We start from the raw sequence: 27,481 nt of genomic DNA on the forward strand, positions 1-27,481 counted from the left end.
AGGGGACCCTCAGAGCCTGACTCCAGCAAATGAAACTACCTTCATTCATCCTTGTTATCTCTCAGTTGCCTGAGACCAATGTTTTGGGACATTCTAATTTTTCAAAAGAAAATATTCTGGTCATTATAGGGTAGCTCTCACTGTACAACCAATGTCAGAGACCTGAATGTTTTCTACTTGTGAGATGCCATTGGCAAAACAAAAACAAAAACCAGTAACAAAACGATAATTAAAAAGTATAAACAAAGTGAACACAAACACAAAAAGAATCTCCAGAAAATAGTCAAGTAAAATTACTGTTTTTCCTATTTTAAAATTCTTTTTTTTTTTTTTTGGCCAGTCCTGGGCCTTGGACTCAGGGCCTGAGCACTGTCCCTGGCTTCTTCCCGCTCAAGGCTAGCACTCTGCCACTTGAGCCACAGCGCCGCTTCTGGCCGTTTTCTGTATATGTGGTGCTGGGGAATCAAACCTAGGGCCTCGGGTATACCGAGGCAGGCACTCTTGCCACTAGGCTATATCCCCAGCCCTATTTTAAAATTCTTTTTTTTTTGTGTGTGTGTTTTTTTTTTATTTTAAAATTCTTAAATACTTAATGTCTAAAGTGTAGAATGTGTTGTTATAAAAAGAAAAGGCATATATAATCTTATGAAAAGAGAACAGCATGACTAATAAAAACAAACTCTTGGGACTGATACAGAAGTATATATAAGTTATAAACATTCTTGTAAAGAAAAGAAGTCTATATAAATGCAGAGTGGGCTGAGAGAGTTTGGTGACAGAAATAACTCATAAAGCAACTTGATTCTTTTCTTTTTCTGGGCCCGGTGCTTGAACTCCAGTCTGGGGCACTGTCCCTGAGCTTCTTTTGCCCAAGCTAGCACTCTACCACTTTGGTTAATTGGAGATAATAGTCCCATAGCCTTTCCTGCTCTGGCTGGCTTTGAACTAAGATCTTCAGATCTCAGCCTCCTAAGTATCTACAATTACATATAAGCCACTGGTGCCCAGTTATGGCCTGATAACTTTTTTTAAAAAAAATTTTAATGGGGTGGGAATATGGCTTAGTGGTAGATTTCTTGCCTAGCATACATCAAGCCCTGGGTTCAATTTCTCAGTACCACATAAACAGAAAAGGCTGAAAGTAGCACTGTGGCTCAAGTGGTACAGTGTTAACCTTGAACAAAAGAAGCTCAGGGACAGTGCCCAGGCCCTAAGTTCAGTCCCCAGGACTGGCAAAAAAAAAAAAAAGTACAAACAAAATAATATCATATCTGAATATATTTAATAGTAAATAGGTATTTGCAAAATCATAAAATAACTGAAGTGTTCTGATTCATATTCCTACAACCCCCCCAAAAAAAGTACAAAAGCGCAATGGCAATAGCCATTAATTAGTAAGTATAGTGTTGAACACTGAGCTGGCATCAATTAGGAGGCAAAAAAAGTTTTTTCCTTAGTGTGAAAATAGGCTGAGGCATCTGTTTCCCCATGTTCTTCCTGTCGGTTTTCTCGCTCACTTCGTAATTCACTTTGGTCAGGATGGTGAGGATATCATCACCTCTGAAAAACATAGAGGAAGATTGTGACTCTCCCTGGGGGAAGGAAACAGACCCACCATCATCTGCAGTGCCCAGGAAGAGTTCTATTGTTCTTTCTCTAAAACATCAGGCATGTGAAGCTGTAAGTTGCTAAAGATCTACACCAGCTTTTCAGAGTTTATCAGAAACCTCAGTGTCAGTATCAGATTTGATTTCCTTTTCTCCCAACCTGTGTGTAGCTCACTCTGCTCTGCATGCAAGATCACTTGCCTCCTTCCCCTCACAAATACCTAAATGCTACCCCAGTACCCTCTCTCTAAAGACCGCTTTGCTTCTTGGATTCATCCACATCAAACTTAAAGCAAACTTCAAGGACTCTCTTGTGCAGTCATGTCTACCCATCACTCTACTAGCTTAGCAGTTGTATTGGGTGACCTCCTCATCTGCCTATGTAGCTGACTCTAGAACCTGCAGGGTTCCTGGTCTGAACAAAGGGGAACATTACGCTTTGATGTGATAGCTGACTCTTCATATGCCATGGAAAACTCTTTATCTTCATACAGTCAAAATACAATGAGAAACAGGAACACATGGGGGCTGCTGGGTGAGTCCTTAGTGTTCATCTGTCAGCTGTGTGTGCCTATAGAGAAACTGGGACTTATGCAGCCCTAATTTAACTAAGAGAAACATATCAAAAATAAACCAAAGCTATTTTCCCAAACTTTATGGCATCCAAAAAGGTCAAATTAATGGACACAGGGAGGTTCCTGATCTTTGCTATCACTTCCCACAGCACACCAAAAGGGTTTGAGGTTCATTAGCTACAAGATAGAGGTCTTCTGACATAGTTTGGGAGTGTTAAATATTGAAGTGGGTTGCTGCTTTCGTTTAAAAAAATAGAAAACTACTTATGATGACTGTCATGTTTCTGCCTAAATATAGAAAGCTAAACTATGTACATTAATATCCTTTCCATCTCTGATATTGTAGTAGTCTATTGAGATGATACCTAAATCATCCATTTTTCCATCTACATACTCAAAAGATTAACAACACTAATCATCTTTCCCACTTTACAACTGACCTGAAGAAGTATAGCTATGTCATCCACAGCTACACATTTATAGCTGAATGGAAATGACTTACCTGGGGGTACTACTTGATGCAATAATATTACCCTGACAGATAAGCACTTTCTAATGAGTTCTGAATATGAATATATAGTGCTGGGAATGAGAAAGGGAAAACAACAGTGTAGTACTGAGGCAGGTTGGGTAGAAAAACTTACTGAGGACACATTTCCCTCAGGTTCTGGCAAAGTGATTGGATATACCACGTCCCCTTCATAGGTTCTCGGTAGGATACACAGTTTGTCACAGTAGCCATCCCCAGCAGAAAGTCAGCCTCATCAGGGATGTATTTCTCTTGCCATTCCAAGTCTAGTTCTAAGTCCTCTGAGTCAGTCTCAATGGGTACAGCTTTGTGATAGCTCTGCCCTTGACACGCTTGAATAAAAAAGATTTTCGGTTTTCCAACCAGTGAAGGGCAATTGGAACTGGTGAAATAAGAAATGAGGTCATAGATGTTGGCCTTCTTTCCATCAGTGCCATAGACAATGCCCCTGTCTCCATGGGACAGGATACAGCAGATGAAGCAATCCTTCTCACCGTGGTCCGCATTTTGGTAGAATTGCAGAGCCTTTTTGATCTCCACTGCTGTGGAATTTTTGAAAAGTACAGTCTCAAAATGAAGATCCTTAAAGGTCTGGGTCAAAGACTCTGAAAAGTGGGATAAGAAATATTATATTACACCACAATAATTTCTAGAACACAGAGTTGCAGAAAACAAAGGCCATAATTTTGATAGGTAAGAATTTGAAGTCGAATTTTAAGAATAAGACCACCTCTATTAGTGGGTTTTGTGGGTCCTAATATTTATTGTTGCTAGCTGAAGAAATTCTCAACTCTGAGGCAAATGAAGGCAAAGAGTTACCGTTAGTCTATTCTCTTTCCTAAATTAGTTCACATAGCTAAGCTATTATTTAGGCTTACTACCAAACCATTTTAAAAGATGACAACATAATCAGAAGAAAATAAGTTTGGAATAAAACATCTGCAGAGACCTCTCAAAATGTTTGTATTTATCAAAATAAAATAGAGGAACAAATATAAAACTCAAGAGTCTTATAACATAGTTATCTTCTTTTTGTTCTTCTCTGTTACCCAGTTATACCCAAGGCAATCGCTTTCTGATTTTAACTACCTTTTTAATATTAGCCCTCACTTTGTAATAGACACTGATGTCTATTCATTTATAAAATTTAGATTTTTTGAGGTTATATAAAGGTTGAGTATATAGAGCTCTTGTACAATCATTTACAATTTGGGGTTAAATACATAAGACCTATACTACCAGAACTATGTAAACTTAATGTTAATTCTGTTTCCTTATTAGGCTTAGTTTTTCCTGGAATTAATAATAACTATGTTGCTCTTCCTTTGTGTTTCCTTTGTTTCACATATGCCTAACATTGTTTTCTCTTCAAATATACACTAATAGGTCCAAAGTCTTCCAGCAGTTTCAGGCTGCTTGTCTGACTCACTTTAATTTTTTCTGTGGGACTTTTCATCTTGAACACTTCATCCTTCTGCTCCAATCTCACCTAGATGTTCCATGGATCTGACAATTTCTCTTCTGGGACATTTCTTGGTCTTTTCCATAATAGACTCTGTTTTTAACCTATGACTTCTTCTTTCTTGGTTGACTAGCTTGTTTTGCTGAACTATATTCACTCGTGCATGAGCAGTGAATTGTCTTACACTTGTATGAATCCTTATTGCTATTTTTAGATAGGTTAGCAATATAGAAATTTTAAGGTATTCTTTCAGCTTCCAGTATTTCCACTGAGAATTCCAATGATATTTTGATTCCTTAAACTTTACATGTTTGACTTTTTTTTCCTCTCACTAAAAATCTCTACAGGGGCTGGGGTTATGGCTTAGTGGTAGAGTGCTTGCCTTGCATGCATGAAGCCCTGGGTTCTATTCCTCAGCACACATAAACAAAAACAAAAACAAAATCTAGAAGTGGGTGCTGTGGCTTAAGTGGTAGAGTGCTAGAGTGAGCAAAAGAAGCCAGGGACGGTGCTCAGGCCCTGAGTTCAAGCCCTAGGACTGGCAAAAATAAAAACAATAAAAGCTTCTACGATGTTTTGGTGTGTATATTTCTCAACTTACTAGATCCTTTCACTCTAGAGATTATTCATTGACTCTTGGAAAGTTCTATTTCCCCATTTCTTCTGTCCTCTTTTCTGAAATTCACTGTTAGAGGTTAAACATCCTTTACTGATCTTCAATTTTCCTGTCGTTTTGCTCTCACTTCCCATTTTATTTTTGGTCCTTTCTAGTGTTTTATCTATCACAGTATTGATTTCTTTTTTCATTTTGCCAGTCCTGGGGCTTGAACTCAGGGCCTAGGCACTGTCCGGGAGCTGCCTTTGTTCAAGGCTAGCTCTCTACCATATGAGCCACAGCACCACTCCCGGCCTTTTCTGTTTATGCTGTACTGAGTAATCGAACCCAGGGCCTCATGGATGCAAACACTCTTCCACTAAGCTACATTCTTAGCTCCACTATTGAATTATTATATTCATAATTTTTACTTTGCAATGATTATTTCTTACTCTAGTTCTTTGTTTTTTTTCGCCAGTCCTGGGCCTTGGACTCAGGGCCTGAGCACTGTCCCTGGCTTCTTTTTTGCTCAAGGCTAGCACTCTGCCACTTGAGCCACAGCGCCACTTCTGGCCATTTTCTGTATATGTGGTGCTGGGGAATCAAACCCAGGGCTTCATGTATATGAGGCAAGCGCTCTTGCCACTAGGCTATATCCCCAGCCCCTTACTCTAGTTCTTATTTGTATTATTGTGTTGTTTTACAGACCTTTTATTAATTTCTCTAAGAATATATATGTATATATATATATATATATATATATATATATATTTTTTTTTTTTTTTTTGGCCAGTCCTGGGGCTTGGACTCTGGGCCTGAGCACTGTCCCTGGCTTCTTTTTCGCTCAAGGCTAGCACTCTGCCACTTGAGCCACAGCACCACTTCTGGCCATTTTCTGTATATGTGGTGCTGGGGAATCGAACCCAGGGCCTCATGTATATGAGGCAGGCACTCTTGCTACTAGGCCATATCCCCAGCCATAATTTCTCTAAGAATATTCAATATAACTTTTTAAAAGTTTCTTTTTCTCAACATTTTATTCCTACTCTGCAGGAGTGTTGTTTGTATTGCTTCTCTAATTTGTATATTTTCAATACCAGGTGTATGATGACAACTGACATATAGTGTATGTCCTTAAGTTCTGTTGCTTTTAAAATACCTAAATAGATATGCTTAGATAAACAAATCAATAGTAGCAGGGACCATTACAGTGTCCTAATGGTTATGATCAGTCTATATTAACTTTTTAAGCTTTAAATCACTGGCTGGTAGTGTAACTCGTAAGTACCACTTTCAAAAGGTCTTTGATAGAAGACCTTTCTCAAAATGCTTTGAAACACTGCTGATAAATTATTCATGAGAAGACAGAAGGCCTACACAAGGCAATTCATGAGCATGATGAGACTAACCAAAGATTAGAGGAATTCATGGAGTCTAAAAAAAGAAAGCTAAATTAATTCCAAGAGAGGCAAGGAGGCCCAATGAAAAATAGCCATTCAGCTAAAGGACATGGGAGAAGACACAGATAAATCATGAATGTAAAGAAGTCCATACAAGTCCTAAAAGGAAACTCCAACAAAGAGATAGAAGCCATCAAAAATGAGCAGTTAGAAGGCATAGAAATAAAAAACAAAGTGGAAAATCTTGACAGCACAATAGATGGTACAGAAGTCATTCTCAGGGATCAAAGACAGAATGGATATTATAGAGAAAGAAGAGATCATTATCCAGAAGAAATCCAAGAAACAAGAAATGAACTTGCAAGAACTTGAGAATTCAATTAGAAGACCTAATTTGAGCAGGAAACGAAAAGGATAGGACACATATTTAACAAAATTTTAGCAGAGAACTTGCTGAACATCCAAAAAGATAGGTCCATTCAGATATAAGAAACCTTTAGAACACCAAACAGACCAGAAAAGAACATCTACTGTCACATTATAATTATATTTCAGGTCACAAAGCAAATCTGAGCAAATTCAAAAAAATTGACATTATTCCCTGTATCTTGTCAGACCACAACAGAATAAAATTAGAGCTGGACTCTAGAAGCTATCACAGAAAATTCTCTAACTTACAGAGACTGAACAAACTGCTGAATGACCAGAGGGTTATTGAAGGGATTAGAAGGAAAGTTCAAATGCTTCTGGAATTAAATAAAAACAAACACAAAATGCCAGTTCCTCTGGAACACAGCAAAGGTAGTACTCAAAGGAAATTTTATAGCTCTGAGTGCCTACATCAAAACATTGTAGAAAACGCAAATCAACACTTTAAAGATGTACCTCAAGTTCCTTGAAAATCAGGAACAAACCAAACCTCAAACTGGTAGACAGAAATAAATAATCAAAATTAAATCAGAAATAAGAGACTTAAACATAGGAAGAATCAACAAAACAGAGTGGGTTCTTTGAAAAATTAACAAAATCGACAGATCCTTAGCAAATCTGACAAAAAATAAGTGAATACACCCAAATAAATAAAATTAGAGATGAAAATGGGAACATCATGGCAGAAACAAGCAAGATTCAGAATATTAAAAGGAAACACAGTGCAAACCTTTATGCCAAAAAAATGGAGAATCTGGAAGAAACTGAAGAATTCCTAGAGAAAATTGATATACCCAAACTAAACCAAGAAGATTTAAACCTACACAATAGACCCCTAACAAGTAATGAAATTGAAATGGCAATAAAAGACCTCCCATCCAAAAACAGACAAGGAACCAATGAGTTCACAGCAAAATTCTTCAAAGGACTTCAAAGGAGAACTCATTCCAATACTCCTCAAACTCCTCAATGAAATTGAAAGGGAAAGATTACTACCAAACTCATTCTATAAAGCCAGCATAATATTCATCCCAAAACCAGATAGTGACCTATCAAAAAGAATATAGACTTATCTCTTTGATGAACTTCCATACAAAACTTCTCAATAAAATTCTGGTCAACTGAATTCAGCAACTAACAAAAAAAGTCATACATATGATCAAATGGGATTCATTCCAGGTATGCATATCTGGTTCAGTATATCTATGTCAACTAATGTAATTCAACACAACAGAAGCAAGAACAAGAATCACAATCATCTCAATAGATGTAGAAAAGGCATTTGACAAGATTCAACACCCCTTTGTGATAAAATCTCTGGAGAAGCTAGGAATCTATGGAACATTTCTCAATATAATAAAGTCTGTGTATGACAAATCTACATCCAGTATACTTAATCTAAAATGATTTCCTCTAAAATTAGGAATGAAAAAAGGATGTCTACTCTCCACTCCTCTTCAGTATAGTACTGGAATTCTTAGCAAGGCAACAGAAAATTATCATAAAGGAAAGAAAAAGTCTTATCTCCCCTTTGGGCAGATGAAATGATCCTGTATTTAAAGAACCCAATATATTCCTCCCCCAAGTTACTGATCCTAAAGTTTGGCAAGGTAGCAGGGAATAAAATCAACCCATAAAAACCAGTAGCTTTTCTTTTCTTTTTTTTTTTTTTTTTGCAAGTATTGCTTTTGTAGTTGTTTCTCTTTTTTTACCCTGTGTCTCTCAAATTTGGTATTCCCTTTGAATTTCCTACTTCCAATACCAGTATACACGGTTTCCAATATACTCAGATAAGAGTACAGAGATAGAGTACAGGAAGGTGATACAAGAACATCATCAATAATAGAAGCTACAGATACACATAGGACGTTGAAAGTAGTTACAACTGTGATATAACAATTGTTTCCATAACATGGAGTTCATTTCACAGCATCATCTTATGTGTTCATAAGGGTATAGCTATTGGGCCTTGTGATGATCTGCTATGACTTGCCTAAACCTGTACTAATTATTCCCAATAAGGGAGGCCATAGAGTCCATGTTTCTTTGGGCCAGTAGCTTTTCTGTATGCTGCTAATGAGTAGATCAAGACAAATCATGAAAGAAACTCCATTTCTAATAGCCTTAAAAATAATAAAATACAATTTAACAAAGGAATTAAATAAGAATTAACAAAGATGTGAAGGACTTCTATTATGAAAATTTTTTAAATCTGAAAAAAAAAGATTTAAGGAAGTGGCAAAATCTTCCATGCTCTTAGATTGGAAGGATTAGCATTGTGAAAATGGCAATATTTCCCAAAGATATTTACAAATTCAATGCAATACCCATCAAAATCCCAACAACATTCTTTACTGATATAGAGAATGAAAGCCAAAAATTCATGTGGAATAATAAAAGAGCCCAAATAGGAAAAAAAAAATCCTTAGAAGAACAGAATTGGAGGAATGTCAATACCAAAATTCAAACTCTATTATAAAGCCATAGTAATAAAAACAGCTTGGGAGGGATGGCACCCAGGCCCTGAGTTCAAGCACTATGGGATGACCAAAAAATGCAGAAAAAAAGAAATCAGAAAATATCAGACTTGGAAGTGGCTCTGTGGCTCAAGTGGTAGAGTGCTAGCCTTGAGCTGAAGATCTCAGGGACAGTGCCCAAGCCCAGAGCTCAAGCCCCACAACCAACCAAAAGCAAGCAAACAAATAAACAACAACAACAACAAAGTAACTATCTTGGTACAGGCACAAGAATAGGCCTGAGGACCAATAGAACAAATAGAAGACCCATAAAAAAGCCCACAGACCTATAGTCACCTAATATTTGATAAAGGAGCCAAAAACACAGGAAGGAAGAAAGCCTCTTCAACAAATGGTGCTGGAAAAATTGGCTATACACATGCAGAAAACTGAAGCTAGATTCTATATCACCCTAAACCAGAATCAATTCTAAATGGATCAGAGACCTCAATATGAGGTTAGATACCATGAAAATATTACAGATAAGGGAAACCCTAGGACTCCTAGGCACAGGTAGAAAGAGCAGAGTTTTTCTCATTTGTAGTAACTAGAATATACCTATAAATCTACAAGTAAACACACTGGATGGTAAAGGACAAAAAAAAATATACCTGGACATGATAAATTATACAGGTCTCTTCACTTTCACACATTGAGAGCAAAGGTTGTTATTAGGAGAGGATCATGAAGGCTCAATAGCTATGTGCATAGGCATATAAAACACTACTCATCAAAATGAACTCTAAGAAATGGAAATAAAAGGGTTTTCTTTTTTTGCTATTTTTGTTTTATTTACCTTTTGTCTCATTAGTTTGTCTTTGGGAGGGTAAGGGGGTAACAGAAAGGGTGGGAAAAAGGGTGACAAGTGCAGCAGTGATACTAGACACTATTAAAAATGAACTAGTCGGGCTGGGAATATGGGCTAGTGGCAAGAGTGCTTGCCTCCTATACATGAAGCCCTGGGTTCAATTCTCCAGCACCACATATATAAAAAATGGCCAGAAGTGGCACTGTGGCTCAAGTGGCAGAGTGCTAGCCTTGAGCAAAAAGAAGCCAGGGACAGTGCTCAGGCCCTGAGTCCAAGACCCAGTACTGGCAAAAAGAAAAAAAAAAAAGAACTAGTCAACTGGTGTATGGGAACAGAAGGAAAAAGCTGGGAGCAAGCGAGAGAAGGGTGACACTGTTTAAAAAGAATGTCCTCATTATCTGACTTATGAAATGGTTCCCTGCTGTACAACAGCGTAATAGTAACAAATCATATTTTTTAAAAAAGAAAAACAGTTCTTTGATGATATAAAAGCTCAATGGCTGAACTGGGTGATTATTAAAATTTTTAATTACACCTATTTTTATATTACTATACCATAAATGATTGTATCATCTTACTTGTGAGTTCTTAATGTTAATTTCAATAGGCTGAACAGAGGAACTTCTGGCTAGTTGCAAATGCTATGTTAGTTAAAAACTCACCAATAACACACCTTTTTTTTTTTTTTCCCAGTACTGGGGCTTGAACTCAGAGGCTGGATACTGTCTCTGAGCTTCTTTTGCTCAAGGCTAGCACTCTACCAGCTGAGCCACAGCACCACTTCCAGCCTTTTCTGTGTATGTGATACCGATGAATCAAATCTAGGGTTTCATGCATGCTAGGCAAGCACTTTGCCACTAAGCCACATTCCCAGCCTAACTCAACTTTTATAAACCCAATCCATATGCGAATCTAATAACCATGGCAATTTTTCCCCTAATGTTTTTTACAGAAATGCTATTCACTTAGTTGAATTAATAATAGAGTTCATTGCTCCTCATTATATGTCTGATATTTATCATTATGCATATATTAATTTGTTTTTAAAATCAATTTGGAATAAGAGCATACAAGTAAGAGGAATATATAAGGAATGTTCACCACCTTTACAAGAAATTTGTTTAAATCCATTTTCTCAATATAGCTTCCACTTTTTATTTAAAAATAGGTGTAAGACGTCAGTTTGATAATAAAAATTTGAGGAAAAAAAAATAGGTGTAAGAAATACTTCATTTCTTTCTTTTGGGTTCTACTGTACCTTCATCCCATTCTGTTCCATTCCTATCCTTCATTTGCTGAAATGAAGATAACTTCCGTGCCTTGCTAAAATCGTAATTGTTGAAGATCAAACAGTACCCTCGAGGTTTGTTTTTCATTTGGTAAACGTCGTCCAATGTCTAGAAAACAAACACCCAACCCATGGCATTACTCTGGGGACCAAACGCTAGAGAAGATGTTGGGTTAACCCAGGTGGGAAGCAGGTGTGCTTTCTGATGCTCTACCCCTACCTAGGCCCATTTCCCTGAAGAATTAGTTTCCACCACTGCCTTCACACAGGCTCCCTCAGATGGCTGCTCCAGAATCAGCTGTGCATCTATGTCAGTATTGCAACAGTATTCCATTAGTACTGTTTGTTTTTAGTTCTGCTTCCTTTGCAATATAGAAGCATATTCAAGAAGGTAACATCTTTGGCAGGGCTGGAAGTTAATCTGTGAGAGCACAATCAAAAGTAGCTGGATGATGGGAGAAGGTTAAAGAAGACAATTCTCTCCAAATATGAAAGCAGAACAAGGAAATCTTTTGGGGACACAGGGAGAGGTTCAAGGAGTGTGATGGAAGGGGTGCTTGATTGGGATACAAGTTTAATGTGTATAGAGATGAAATCCTCCCCTATCTAAACACCATAAGCCAATAAAACTTTTTAACAAAACAGAGCAACTGGTTGAATGAATGTCTTTGAGCTGCCCAGTGACCCTGTGAATCTCTTGACTACCAAGTCATTCTTACTTCTTGGCTAACAACTTGAGAATCTACCCTTCTGTCATGATGTACTGTGGTCCCAGGATGGTTAAAGGTCATGTCTAATTCCAATGTTCAGAGCCTCCATGGTTGGTAGAGAGAGAGATGGGTGGGTGAAAATGTAGTTTATAGAACCCAGAACAAGCGGAAGTGCCCTCAGCGTGGAAGATATTTCAGTTCTGGGGTTGTCAGAATTTAGTTGGGAGACTCTGCAGTCCCTGTGGTACAGAAAAGGACTCTGGGTTAAGAAATCAAATCTCTACCTTATGTCATAATCTTAAGACTTTGGAAAAGTTACCTAATTTCTTAGGGTCTTTGTATGTTGACTATAATATAAAGTGCTTTTATTAAGTACTTATTGATATATATTTCCTATTTGTTGTTTTCTTTTAAGTATGCTAAATATTTAATAAATATACAGAGTACATTTATTAAGACACTGTTAATATGAAGATTTTCTAAGATATTAAGGTAGTATCATTAGCTGTATGGTGTGGACAATGGCTATCAATAGCTATCTTCTCTTAAAGTACCATATTGCCCTTGATTTTCAGATGAAAGCGGTCTATGAATTTTCTCAGGAGCCCACACTAGTATACAGTCTCAAGCCTAATTCAGGTGCTTCCTATCACAGGAAGGAAGAAAATGGGCTGAGTCAATTTGCACTTAGTGAGTTATTACCAGTTACATACACAGTCATAAAGTCTTGAAAGTAGATTTTCTGGCCCCCTGATATAAGAACAAAGAGATAACTAGATCATGAGTATTTGTTGCCTTGTGGCTAATCATGAAGAAGTATTTTTTAAATGTCAAGCTGAAATAGGAGGATTTGCTTATGCCAAGTCAGACAACTCTGCAAAGCCTTCCCTCTTTAGGCTAGGACAGCCACCCACCGTCTACCCTCCAACCAACCAGTACAGTACCTTTGTCTTTAAAGTTTTTTTTTTTTTTTTTTTTTTTTTTTTTGGCCAGTCCTGGGCCTTGGACTCAGGGCCTGAGCACTGTCCCTGGCTTCTTCCCGCTCAAGGCTAGCACTCTGCCACTTGAGCCACAGCGCCGCTTCTGGCAGTTTTCTGTATATGTGGTGCTGGGGAATCGAACCTAGGGCCTCGTGTATCCGAGGCAGGCACTCTTGCCACTAGGCTATATCCTCAGCCCCTGTCTTTAAAGTTTTAACACATAAGAAACTACAGAATCCAAACTTGTCCTGAACAAAGTCAAGCCAGTTTGAACTTCTTCCATAACAAAACAAACAACAAAAAAGAGCTAACAAATATGAGAGCTAGACTCTGTACCTCTGACTTGCTGTCTTCTCCTGGAAATCCTGGCATTGCTGGCATTCTATTGGGCACATTCCCTACAAGCAATGAAGAAACACATGTAGAATAAGACACAGCAGTAAAGCTAAATATGTAGACATGGCAATAAAGATAAATGTATAGCAGCCTAAGATCCTTTTAAAGATAAAAGTTGGAACTGCTTAGAGGAGATTCTGCAAAGACCCTGCAGGCAGATCAATCAACATGCTTCTGGAAATGGCCTCATCACTCAAGGGAAAATCATAGCAAAAGGTGTCATGATTTCCTCCACATTGGCAGGTTGAGTGTCATGACATCTGTAAAGCATTAATAAAACTACTAACAGGAGGGCTGGGAATATGGCCTAGTGGCAGAGTGTTTGCCTTGCACATATGAAGCCCTGGGTTCTATTCCTCAGCATCACATAAACAGAAAAAGCCAGAAGTGGTGCTGAGGCTCAAGAGGTAAAGTGCTAGCCTTGAGCAAAAAGAAGCTAGGGACAGTGCTAAGGCCCTGAGTGTGGTCCCCAGGACTGGCAACAAAAAAAAACTACTCACAGAAGATATTGATTCAAAAGTCCTACCTATGGCTAGAACATCTAGAAAGGTGTGAGTTCAAAACCAAAGATTTCTGGGCACTGGTGGCACAACACATGTAATCATAACTACTTCAGGAGGCTAGATCTGAGGATTGTGGATCAAAACCAACCTAGGCAGGAAAGTCTATGAGACTATGATCTCCAATTAACCACCAAAGAACCACAAGTGGGGCTGTAGCTCAAGAAGTAGAGTGCCAGCCTAGAGTGAAAAAGCTCAGTAATAGCGACCCAGGAGACAGAGTAATACAAAAGCAGATAAAAAGAAAACAAAAAACAGTGAAAACCTTATTAGTGATTAATTGCACTTATTTCAAACATGTCAGCCTGGGGGCTGTGGAGTGTGCTTTGGAAATCTTTAGGTCTTTCAATGTAGAAAGCTGGTGACTGCAAGCTACCATTGTAGCATGTGGTAGAAGATAGTGGGAAAGAGGTAGGAGGATATGAAAGAGGATCTTGAAAATGTATCTCCAAGCATTACCATCCGAAAACGAATCTGGACTTCTTTCAAGGCTCATGCTTCCCTCTGAATAAAAACAAATATATATGTGATTAAAAGCAGTTGTGCTACAGAAGGATTTGCCAGTTTAAGAATATGTTTTGCGGGCTGGGGATATGGCCTAGTGGCAAGAGAGCTTGCCTCGTATACATGAGGCCCTGGGTTCAATTCCCCAGCACCACATATACAGAAAACGGCAAGAAGTGGCACTGTGGCTCAAGTGGCAGAGTGCTAGCCTTGAGCAAAAGGAAGCCAGGGACAGTGCTCAGGCCCTGAGTTCAAGGCCCAGGACTGGCCAAAAACAAAACAAAAGAATATGTTTTGCTGGGGCTCAAGCAGTAGAACATCTTGAGGTAAGGCTCAAGCAGTAGTGTGTTTGCCTGGAAAGTATGAAGCCCTGAGTTTAGACCTCAGTATGGCCAAAAGTAGAAGGAAGGTAGGAAGGGAAGGAGGAAGGGAGGGAGGGAGGGAGGGAGGGAGGGAGGGAGGGAGGGAGGAAGGGAGGGAGGGAGGGAGGGAGGGAGGGAGGGAGGGAGGGAGGGAGGGAAAGATTGAATATATTTTACTGATTTCTACCTGTCATGTCATCTCTATTTGATTCATAATCATTTATTATGATCAGTAGGCTCTTCTTGATTTGTTCACAGATTTCCTTCAGGGTATTTAAATTTCTCTTCCCTAGAAGGGCCCTCTTCTCCATCTCCATAAAAATATCAAGCAAACTCTAGGGGAAGAGAAATAACATGGGGAGACTCGATTGAAGCATGCTGGTTTTTAAATTAGACTTCATTTCTGCTTTCTTGAAACCAAAGTACCCCACTCACTTCTCAAGAAGACCCTCTCCCCCTGGGGGCATTTTATACTGGACCCCTGTACTTGACCTGGTAAGAAAAGCAATGCTGTGTCTTCTGGCCTGGAAGGACAGAAATGAGCAGATGAAGAAGTCTTATCAGTTATCACTCAGGCTCCAGGCCCTGTGCTCAAACTGAGTATTGAGTCTTCAATAAATCAGCCTAAACTCTGTGGCTGAGACACAACAGGCTGTCACCATAGTGCCATGGTACTTCCTGATGTCCTGACATTGTCTCTAGCACCCAATCCCCAATCCTCCTCCAAATCTGAATTCACACAACACAGAGACAATAAACAGCAACAGAAATATGCACATACATATACCACACATGCATAAAACAAATGGCACACACAGTCACAGTTGCACACACTATACCATGCACAACACAGTCATATAACACATAGAGACATATATTACACACAGATGAACACACACACATACACACACACACACACACACACACACACACACACACACAGAATTATCTCAAGGGCTTCAGAAGTGGGGACAGGTCTCAGCCACTTCCTGGCTCTACTGGGTCCCCTACTGGGCTAGATTGCAGAGTTCCCCCTGCCTCTGCCTTGCTCCGGACAATAAATCTGAGTAGCACTTCACAGTTAAACCATTACTCCTGGTTAGCCCATTTCCTCTCTTGGTTAAGAAGTGAACATCTAGGCTGCTTTTTCCCAAAGAGCCCCTCTTTTTAGTCTCTTTTTTTCAGGTCTGAGACCAGGACTCAAACTCAGTGCCTGCTTCTTTTGCTCTGGCTATTACTTTACCAACGGAGTCACCTCCATCCCCTCTTTTTAGTGATGGAGGGAGGTATCAGGTCTTACCATGTCATCATTCAGTTTACACTTGGGGAGCTTCTCGCTTAACAAAAACTTAAAAGCCTTCAATTCCAGCATGGTTACATTCTCTGAAATCTGAAAAAGCATGACCCTGTAGTGGAAAATGGAGATATTTAGGGGGAAAAATGGATTTCCTAGATTATTTCCTTTTGTTATCTATAAAATCACAATGGTCCAGATTCCAAGAACCTCCTTTCAAAACAGAAGCAATTATTATTTTGACTTGCGAGCTGAGTTATGAACTAAGAGACCAGTAGAGTGCTGTAGAATTTTATTATTCCGCCAGACAACGTAAAATTTCATCAAATGTGTCTTAGTTTCAGTTAAATGAAGTTTGCTTTTCCTTTGTTTTCTTTTTCTACTATAAAATCAAGAGCTTGTTGCAATAGTTTAAAACCGTGCCCTATACTTTCCAAAAGGCAAGCCAAATCACCACATCTCTGACTCTCTGATCAGTGCTCTCTCCTCTTTCAGGAGTAAAGACAAACATTTGTTTTTAGAATACAAAGACAACACTACAGCTCTCACAGAACCCACCAACACCAAATATAGCCAGCAGCCTTGCCTCTTCACTTCCTCCTTCCTTGTCCATCTGCACCTCCCCCACCCCACTTCCACCCACAGCATTCACTCAGCACTGCCAAGTGTCCTCAGGGCTACGTTCCCTTGCTGTGCCTTTACTACATCACTTGGGAAGGGCAATTCACGTAAGAGTCATTCCACCAGCAGTCCAAGACCCCTGCTTGCCTGACCTATTACCTTTTCCCTCCATAAGCTTCGAGTAGCAGTATAGGGGTGTCAGACTACTAGCATTCGAACTTTGGTCCCACCACCTTTCCACTGTGTGATTTTAGGCATGTTGTACCTTTTTGCTCACCTTACACCGGAAATAATTATATATGTTATAGGCAGGTATAAATGAACGCATGGGTAGGTTTGTATGAAATACAGTCCTGTATCACTTAACAACAGGGGATACATTCTGGGCATTAGGCAAATTCTTCATTTGGCTAGAATTTCTGTACAGAGTGTTTTTTTAAACTAAGACTGCTATGAATTTTCTAGGCACTATACTCCTAAGGCACCACTTGGCATATATATGCCATGTATTGTTGTCAAAAATATTATACAGAACATGGCTGAGCTTAAACCAATCTTTGACATTACACTAAATGATTTTTTTTATTTTTATTATCTTAAGTAGTTTTCAAAGGAGTTGCCATTAAATATCACAGTTTATGAATACAATGTCTCTTAGTGTCACCCATTTCAACATTTGCATTTATCCCTCTCAATCTACCTCTTCCTTCACTTTTCTTAATTTTGTAGGCCATTCAATGAATACTGCATTTCCCACCCCACAGTGGGCATTATTTCCTAATCTATTTGTAGCTTGCTTATGCTCCTGGAATGTACTTGACAAATGTTAGACAGGAAATGTTTTTTAAGTGTACACAACTTTAACATTAAACACAACATTAAATTACAAAGTTAATTTTTTAAGAGTAGAGGCATAAATTTCTCAGAAATACTTTTCTGAAGTTTCTCGGTTTGGATTGGATCCATCTTTTAACTTTATTCAGAGGTATTTCACCCCTTTACTTTCCTCATCTTTGAAACTTACAGGGTTCCTTGTATCATCATTCTGTGATAAACCTGGATCATTTATAAAATATTTATTTATGGTAGACGTTGCAGCTTAAAACTACAATATTCAGTGTTTACTTACTATAACTACAATATCTAATTATTCCAGTGTTTATATTTATTGGTAGAAGTTGTAGTTTGAATCTGTAATATCTAATGTTTCCTTACTATATTATATCTCACATTTCTAGTGTTTGTAAGGTTCTGATTTATATGTAGAAGTTGTAGGTGCTGGAGGCTCATGCCTATAACCCTAGCTATTCAGGAAGCTTAGATCTGAGGATCATGGTTCAAAGCCAGCCTGGGCAGGAAAATCCATGAGACTCTTATCTCCAATGAACCAACCACCAGAAAACTAGAAATGATTCTGTAGCTCAAGTGGTAGAGCACTAGCACAAGAGCTCAGGGACAGTGCCCAAGCCCTGAACTCAAGCCCCACAATGGACAAAAGTTGTAGTTTCAAACTAGAATATCTAGTGTTTCCTTATAATGATAAGTGGCCAATCTGTTTTCATCTTCTGGTTAGTTAATAATGATGATGAAGAAGTAGTAAGTAGTGATTGTATAGACTTTTTTCTTTCCATGCCAAGATGTAGCATACAGATGATGCTACTTCAGGAGACTTCAAACCCTCCACCAAATGGTGCAAGGCATCAACTGTTTGCCTCAACATGGCGGAAGTCCAAGATGGCCACATAGAGCCTCTGCCTTCCTAGTTCTGGGACTGTAGTTTCTTAGGATGAACTTGGTGCTTTATGAATAAGATCCTTGTACAGTTGTTACTTGTACACTTCCAGGGTACCAGGTTGACTCATATCCTCCTTTCTTCCCCAAAACAGTCATGGACAATGAGAGCGTGACATTATTTGGACAAAAAGGTCTTTGTAGACAAAATTCTGGATGAATTCTGGATGGCTGGTGTGCTTATAAGAGGGAAATTCAGATAAATGAAACACAGAAGAAAACAGAGGCAAGGGTTAAAGTGGTACCTCTAAGCAGGAGAATTAAAATTTGAGGCAAAATTTGAGGTCTTGCAAAATAGCAAGACCTCATCTCAAGAACAAAACACAAATAAAGATCTGAGAGTATGGCTTAAGTACACCCTTGCTTAGTATATGTAGGGCTATGAGTTTAATTCCCTGTACCCCCACACATACCCAAAAATAAGTAAAACTGGTTTGAGGAGAGGGAAGAAGGGAGAATGGTACAGGGATGAGTATAATCAAGAAGCATTGTATACATAAATGGATTTGTTAAAATGAAACCCCCTTTTATAACCAATTGATATTGATAAAAAAAATCAAGAGAAATTTAAAAGGGGGGTTGGTACCTCTAGGAAAGGTCCACTATAGAGGCTAGGAGAGAAGCATGGAACAGATTCTCCCACACATCCCATGTCCAAAACAAAAGCAGCCCTGCTGGCACTTTGAGCCTGTAGGACTACTAGAGAATAAATTTCCTCTAGTGTTTTAAGGCATCCAGTTTGTGGTACTTCGTTAGAGCAACCCTAAGAAAATAATACACCTAGAGTACTTTGTCACTCAAAATAGCCTCAAATAAGAAGACCTGACAAGGAACCCACCAGAACTTCAGGGACTGGGACATTGACAGGGAGGGCTATGGGCGCATAGTGGGTGGCAGTTCTGACTCAGGCCTTTCCATGAACATACCACAGTTACTGACAAGTGAGCGGATGATGACATGGGCCAGAGCAGAGGCTCATGTAGAAATGTTCAAAGAGAACTAAAAGATGACTTTCCATGAAAGTAATTGAAACAAGATCATGTTGAAGGAGAGAAAGTGACAATGCATTTCCATTTTTTAAACAAACCCATGAAATTATAACTACACATGGCTGGTTACCCTGGCTCATGGATTCCCATTAGCTGACACTGACTCACCTAGCATGGGCAGAATGGTCTGCAGCCTCTTACTTCTGCACCTAATGCTTTGCCAAGGTTCTGCATATTAGAGTACAGATATAGATGTGCTCATAGGAACTAAGTGATCTGTGTGGAGCCAGGCCTGGAAACATACACATTAGAGAACCATGTGATATTAATGGTCAAGTATAAATCCATTAAAAATCTACTTTACATCCATAAGCAGATGAGAGGGGCTTACATCAAGGGAAGCCATGATACCTTACCCAATGGAAAGGCAAGGTTAAGCACACAATATAGGTTTAGAGAGTAGAAGTACCAAGACTAGAGAGAAAGGGAAAGAAGTTGAACATTTATAAAACTATTTTAAGTTCCACATAGTTGTAGGTAATGTTTCACATGAATTACAGATAAAGCCCCTAATTTTTTTCCAGGCCTTGGGCTTGAACTCAGGGCCTGAGTGCTGTCCCTGAGCTCTTTTGCTCAAGGCTAGTGCTCTACCATTTTAGCCACTTGGAGATAAAAGTCTCACAGGTTTTCCCACCCAGGCTGGCTTCAAACCATGATCCTCTTATCTCAGCCTCTTGAATAGCTAGGGTTATAGACATGAGCCGTAGTACCTAGATGCCCCTAATTTTCTTAACCTGGCTCTGATAGGACATCTTCCCAGCATATCCCAAGTTATACCATATATACAACCCTCATCCACTGTGTCCACAGAGATGTGTCCAACCACACCTCCCAGGACCCACACTGTGGAGTTTCTACCTACCTGTAGGCAGAAATCTGAGCCCTGCCTCGAGTCTGGAGCTCCTTCTCCATGTTTTCCTTATTTGTGCCCAGAAATTTTTGCAGGAGGTCTATTCTACTAATTTGGAAAAGCAGCTCCTTCAGGAAGAACAGATTGTCATCATCCAACATTCCCTTCTCCTGCAATATCTCAAATAATGTCAAGGCATCCTTGATGGGCTCCTGCTTCTTTTGTGGGATGTGGTCCAGGCTCAGAAACTTGAGGGAGGCCAACTCATCACTGACCAGTTCTTCTGCGATATTGTAAAGATATCCACTGAAATCCATTTCTGGCACGAGTTAGGAAAGTGGAGATGCAACCTATGTCAAAATATAATGCTATGCTCAGATAGGGTGAAATATACCATCTACTGGTTAAATTTGTTCCATCATCAAGTGCTGTTACATCTACTATATACCAGACGCTTTACCATAGATACAGGGGGAAAGATGAAGAAGGGGAGAAGGAGAAAAGGAGGAAAAGACAAAATGGAGGAGGGGAAAGGAGAGGGAAGGAGGAGGAGAAAAGGATGAAAGGAGGAGGAGGACTATGATGACAACAATGACAGAGCAAACAGTAAGTTCCTGCTCACAAGTAGTTTACTATTTAGAGAGGTAGGTATATAAAAAGTCAATGGCCAAATGAACCACAATCCATCCATGCATTTTCTACATCTCATGTTCAAATAAAAAATATATTTTTGCCAGTCCTGGGGCTTGAACTCAAGGCCTGGGCACTGTCCCTGACCTTCTTTTGCTCAAGGCTAGCACTCTACTACTTGAGCCACAGCGCCACTTCTGGCTTTTTTCTGTTTATCTGATACTGAGGAATTGATCTAGGGATTCATGCATGGCAAACAAGCAGTCTACCACTAAGCCATATTCCCAGCCCTAAGAGTATGATTGATTTGCACATTAGAATAAGTTCTATTTATAGTTTTTCTTTTAAAAATGTGTTTCCCCTTCTTGGTTACAAGCAGCATATATTTATATGTGTAAAAACTGAAAATACAATAGATCATAATATGGTTACAAGTATCATGTACCTGCATATGTTGGATAAAATTCATCCATGCTACTATATTCCCATTCCTCTTTCTCCTCAAAAAATCTTTTATTTCAGAAAGACATTTCAGATATATGGTCAGCATCTACCAGTACATGTTCAAACTACAACAAACAAAACTGTTCAGCATGGGGCTGGGGATATGGCCTAGTGGCGAGAGAGCTCGCCTCGTATACATGAGGCCCTGGGTTTGATTCCCCAGCACCACATATACAGAAAACGGCCAGAAGTGGCGCTGTGGCTCAAGTGGCAGAGTGCTAGCCTTGAGCAAAAAGGAAGCCAGGGACAGTGCTCAGGCCCTGAGTCCAAGGCCCAGGACTGGCCAAAAAAAAAAAAAAACTGTTCAGCATACAATATATCAGACTAGTAACTATTCCTTAAATACATGTTAGAAACAACTAAAAACAAACCAAATGTCCTTCAATAAAGGTATGAACATACTACAGAATAGTATGTAGCAGTTAGGAATAATGCACCCCATCTTTTGAAATAAAAAGATGTCCAGCTATCTAAGATATGCTGAAAAGGTAACAATGGAACAAAAAAAGATCCTACCTGTTTAGTATTATTCAAAACAATACAATAGCTTTTCAGACACTAATCATATATGTAAAAGCAGAAAGTAAAAATAAAGTTCTGTAAGCAGACACACCAAAGCCATACGTTGTCCTCTCTAGGACATAAAGAAGACCAAGACTCAAGGGTGGAGAAACAAAGAGGAGAATTTGACTTTCTTTTTGTATAATGGGTTGAAGAGAATACATGCAGATATGGTCTTTATACATGAAACACATAAATATAAAGATCAAACCGCAAGCAGTTCAGAGAAAATGCAAGTGGATTTCTATTGTATTTTTAAATCTTAAACATTTGAAAAGGTGTTTAATTTCACTTATGATAAAGAGGGAGTAAATTGCAATTATAAAAAAAGACTTTTTTTTCTAACTTCCAAAATTGGTCAAGTATAAAAGTTATAGTTAGGGGGCTGGGAATGTGGCCTAGTGGCAAGAGTGCTTGCCTTGTATACATGAAGCCCTGGGTTCAATTCCCCAGCACCACATATATAGAAAACGGCCAGAAGTGGCGCTGTGGCTCAAGTGGCAGAGTGCTAGCCTTGAGCGAAAAAGAAGCCAGGGACAGTGCTCAGGCCCTGAGTTGAAGGCCCAGGACTGGCAAAAAAAAAAAAAAAAGTTATAGTTACCAGGTAGCAATGGCTCACACCTGTAATCCTAGCTACTTGGAGGACTGAGGTCTGAGGATCACAGTTCAAATCCAGCCTGGGCAGGAAAGTCCATGGATTCTTTTTTTTTTTTTTTTTTTTTTGGTTCCCTGACCGGGAATCGAACATGGGATTCTTAACTGCCATTAACCACCAGAAAGCCGGAAGTGGAGCTGTGGCTCAAGTGGCAAAAAGCCCAGAGATGGTATCTAGGCCCTGAGTTAAAGCCCCAGGATTGGCACAGAAAAAGAAAAATAGACTTATGTTACTAAACAGTAGAAATAAAAACAGGTGAGTGAGTAATCTTGCCATCTCTATTAATATATGATATGTACTTTGACCCCACAATTTCATTTCCGGGGCTTTTTTCCTACTTAAATGTAAGTATACTAAAAAAATATGTGCAAAGATTTTCATGGTAGTGTTGCTTGAAATAACAAAATGACTGTTTATTAGTATAAGAAGAGTGAAGTAAGCTGTTAGTTATCTTCAGTGGCAATCTGTTCAGCTATTAGACAGGGCAGAAAGATCTTGGCACTGAGATATGTGTGATTTAAATAAGGTATGAATTGGTGAGTTCCCAGATATTTGTGCATTTGTGTGTTTACAGAACTGCTTCAACACATTTTAGGAAGTTGTTTCTGGGTTGCCTATTGAGTAGTGGATGTCGGGAGACCGGGCAAAAGTGAAACTGAACCTTGTTTTTACATTCTTCTACATAGTATGTACTATTTTCACTGTCTTCCGTCTTTACTATGTTCTCACACTGCCTACTCTAAATGTACATAGGCTTAATTTGAAATTTGTGTTAAGACTCATTTACATGTTGAGAAAGATCTAGACTAGATCCAGCCCTACTTAGTAGAATTAGACCAACCATCTTGAAAACTTTAAATCACTTTTTTTTTTGGTCAGTCCTGGTGCTTGAACTCAGGGCCTGAGTACTGTCCCTGGCTTCTTTTTTCTCAAGGCTAGCATGGTAGACCTCTTGAGCCACAGCGCCACTTCTGGTTTTTTCTGTATATGTGCTGCTGAGGAATCAAATCCAGGGTTTCATTTATATGAGGCAAGCACTTTACCACTAAGCCATGTTCCCACCACTTTTAACCACCTATGTTGTCCAAAAAAGAAATGTTCTCATTACCTCACTTATGTAACACCTCTGTACATCACCTTTACAATAACATATATATATAAATATATATGTATGTATACATATATATAATTTAATAGAATAAATTCCACCAGAGAATCAAATGAAAGGAAGATCTTTATCCTAAAGCTAGGTGATAGGCATGTTTGAAAGGCAAATCCTAACAGAGTATTGTCAGTCTCTACAGTTCAGGCCACCACTCATATTGCTGGCTCCTTTAGATCCTCATAAACATCCACCTGCCCACAAATAGGGCCCTGGAGCCAGGGTATTCATACAGCCTGGAAAAGGTTCTCAAACTTTAACAAAATGTAGACCCAACACTATAACTTTCAAATAAATGAAACAAAATAAAAACATTATCTGTAAAATACTTAACCTCACAAGTATAGATAGGTCTCTGGTCTTTTTATCAGTGCTTCTTGTCATAGCATTCTGTCCTGTATCTTTTAAATTTCCACAAAACATAAATGATGGTTCAGTGCTAGAGAACTTTCCTAGCATGTGTAAGAACCTAGGTTCGATTTTCAGCTTAGCCAAAGGAAAAATTAAGGTAAATGATGAAATTGCCAAATTTTAGTGGGCTATGGGCGCGCGTGTGTGTGCGCATGCGTGTGAGAAAGAGAATGTGTGTGTGTGTGTGTGCGTGTGTGTGTGTGAAGCCATAGGACACAAATCAGCTGAGATTTAAATTTTGGCTTCTGTTCTTCAATGAGTTTGGTCAGATAAAGATGAGACAATGGTAGAGACGGCTAGCTAAACTTGGAACTTTCCATAAATGCTCTGCACTCCATCCATCTGGATATACCCGTTTGACCTGAACATCTCATGGCATTCTCCGGGTGTGCACCTTCTGCTAGGCTCCGGAGAAGCTACGAGTGAATACACGGCCCTTCCACATTTCCAGGCCATGTGGCCTCCAGATCCCACATTCAGCATCCCAGAAAGCTTTAGAATTGAGGTCCTTCCTCCTAAAGCCCAGCCTACCTTACCAGAAGCAAATCCGTCTCAGTGGCAGTACCTTCTTCCCCTCGTCTTCTCTAGGTATGTACATATAAGAAAAGGACAAAGGCTCGCGGAGCAGAAAGCCAGGCAGGGTGCTTTTATACTTCCTGCCGTCTCTGAGTCACTATAGTGGGAAGAGGCGGGGCTGGCCTCCATGTAGCTCTTCTGAGGTTTCGTTTTTAATATAGATATGTCTCATTTACTAACAACAGGACAGAAGCCTGGAAGGAGGAAGAAACCCTGTACTGGGACCTTCGACCCCTTGAGCTTCCAGGGCCCACCCTGCCTAAAACTCTCTCATATCCAAGTCTTTCCTCCAGCGATCTTATCAAAGAGGCAGGTCCTGGGGTGTTCATCTGCCAGGCCCTAGGAAGTTAGCAGTGAAGTGACACATAAACCTTTGCCTGTTTGTGGCTTAAATCCAAACCCACAAAGTATCCTCATCAGCTTGCACAGTCACCGCCCCAGCCCTGAGCTTTCTAGGGCCTGTACAGGGGCAGCGATATCTATACCTTCCAAAGATCACCTACAAATCAACAAGAAAAACAAAACTACAGAAGGGCAATGGGTGTGAACAGCTAAGTGTAGAACCTGGGACATGTGGCACAAAGCAACCAGATAACCACAGCTTTCCTGTTAGCTTGGGGAAGATTTTCAAGTAGGATAGTTTCAGGTTGTCAGGCAGGAGGGCAATGGAAGGAAGCCTCATGAAAGCAGGCAGGCAGGGTTCATCTACATCCATAGACTCCCTGACCAGTCACCCTTCTGGGTCTACACACAATTCAGTTATCTAGTATCAAGTACCTGCTGTCTAGTATTTGCTCAAGGTGACAAGCTAATTACCACTTTTGATGATTAAATATTGTGTATACCCATCAAGTTTTCACAGCAGAGAGACATCCAATTACTATATATCAATTAAAATAAACTTAAGCCAGGCACTGGTGGCTCATGCCTGTAATTCCAGCTACTCAGGAGGCTGAGAGCTGAGGTTCACAGTTCAAAGCTAGTTCAGATAGGAAAACAGTTTCCCTCCAAACTCTTTCTGATTAACCAGCAAAACAGCTGGACTGGATGTGTGGCTTTTGTGGTAGAGCACAACTCCTCAGTTGAAGACCTGGCAATAACACAAAATATTAAAATAATAAATTTCTTAAAATTTTAAATAAAAATATTTTGTTTACTGTGCTTTGTATATATGTACATATATATACATTTATTTATCTTTTTATTTGAAAATGCTAAAGACAGAGGGGTTACAGTTACATAAGTCAGTCAAAGTACCTTTCCTTTTTGACAATGTCACCCTTTCCCTCCCTCCCTCCTAGTTTTTCCCTCCCATCCCACCCACGAATTATATTGCTCATTTTCAAAGTAGTGTCCAATGGGTATTATTGCTGCATTTGTTTATCCTTTGTCCCTCCATTTCTGTGCCTATTACACTCTCAAAGACATATTGACAATTATAATTAACAAACAAAATATTTTTAGGGGCTGGAAATATGGCCTAGTGGCAAGAGTGCTTGCCTCATATACATAAAGCCCTGGGTTCAATTCCCTAGTACCACATATACCGAAAACAGCCAGAAGTGGCACTGTGGCTCAAATGGCAGAGTGCTAGACTTGTGCAAAAAGAAGCCAGGGACAATGCTCAGGCCCTGAGTTCAAGGCCCAGGACTGGCCAAAATTTAATTAATTAATTAATTTAAAATAAAATAAATAAATGTTTAAATAAATATGTAAATAAGCATTTAAATTTTAAACAAATATTTAAATTACTACAAAAGATATATTTTAAAAGCAAATGAATTATTCTAGATTAAAAAAAGAAATTGTGCATCATGCAACAACATGAACTATTAGAAACTGGGACCTGGCCAAAAGCTAGTCCTCACTTTACAAACAACAACAACAAACCTAAGAGGACCAGACTTACTGGTACCTGCCTGCAATCCTAACTACTCCAGCGGCAGAAGTAGGAATACCTGGATCCAAATCCAGCCTGGGCAAAACCTTTAGGTCTTAACAAGCTCCAACAAAAAAGGAATGGGAATGTGGCTGAAGTGATAGAATACTCAAATGTGAAGCTTAAGATCAATCTCCAACACTACCAAAACATAAACTTTTTAATATAAGACATAGAATATGAAAATTAAAATAGAACTGGTATTACTATGTGATATTTGCTAACGCTGGATATTCAATAATATGGGTCACTATTGTAACTCCTAAGTACATCCCCTTCTATATATATTCTACTTAATGATGAGGAAACAGAGGTACAGAAAAATGGTTTACTGGTTCAAGGTCACATTAAAAAGCAGTGTACAGAGTGATTCAAACATACATTCCATGTCACCAAACTTTCAAGAAAATATAAAATGTTCTCACATACCTGTCCTATTTAAGGCTCCGTCTCTCCTAGAAATGCATCCTGCAGAAACACATCCTGCAGAAACACGAAAATGCATAACACCAAGAAGATTATTGTCATACTAGAGCAATGTTTGCAGTCCTTGCTTAATTATAATGTTACATAATTGAATATACCAGCATGTTTAGTCATGGGAAAATATGCATAATATATTAAAGCTGAAAGACAAGTTGTAATTACCACATTTTTCTAAACATAAAAAAATAAATAAAAAGCGGTGTACACACACATACCTGTAATCCTAACTAC

The 27,481-nt window shown here is 39.1% G+C and overlaps 1 protein-coding gene across 4 annotated transcripts; it reads right to left on the minus strand.

Moving 5' to 3' along the window:
• Positions 1-1,171: 1,171 nt before the first annotated feature.
• Positions 1,172-27,481, minus strand: Casp8 (caspase 8). 4 transcript variants are annotated; one of them, XM_048344973.1, is made up of 10 exons: positions 27,466-27,481; positions 26,735-26,828; positions 20,339-20,676; positions 16,022-16,127; positions 14,909-15,056; positions 14,315-14,359; positions 13,236-13,297; positions 11,180-11,318; positions 2,827-3,316; positions 1,172-1,560 (listed from the first exon to the last, which is right to left on the minus strand). In XM_048344973.1, exons 3-10 carry the CDS (start codon positions 20,641-20,643, stop codon positions 1,425-1,427), a joined length of 1,431 nt encoding a protein of 476 aa, XP_048200930.1. In that variant the 5' UTR covers positions 20,644-20,676; positions 26,735-26,828; positions 27,466-27,481; the 3' UTR covers positions 1,172-1,424. The 4 variants fall into 4 exon arrangements, with proteins under 4 accessions (XP_048200930.1, XP_048200932.1, XP_048200931.1 ...); XM_048344975.1 differs by lacking the exons at positions 26,735-26,828; positions 27,466-27,481 and adding an exon at positions 27,194-27,213; XM_048344974.1 differs by lacking the exons at positions 26,735-26,828; positions 27,466-27,481 and adding an exon at positions 24,781-24,865.

The sequence above is a fragment of the Perognathus longimembris genome, chromosome 4 (assembly GCF_023159225.1).
Source record: "Perognathus longimembris pacificus isolate PPM17 chromosome 4, ASM2315922v1, whole genome shotgun sequence".
NCBI lineage: Eukaryota > Metazoa > Chordata > Mammalia > Rodentia > Heteromyidae > Perognathus > Perognathus longimembris.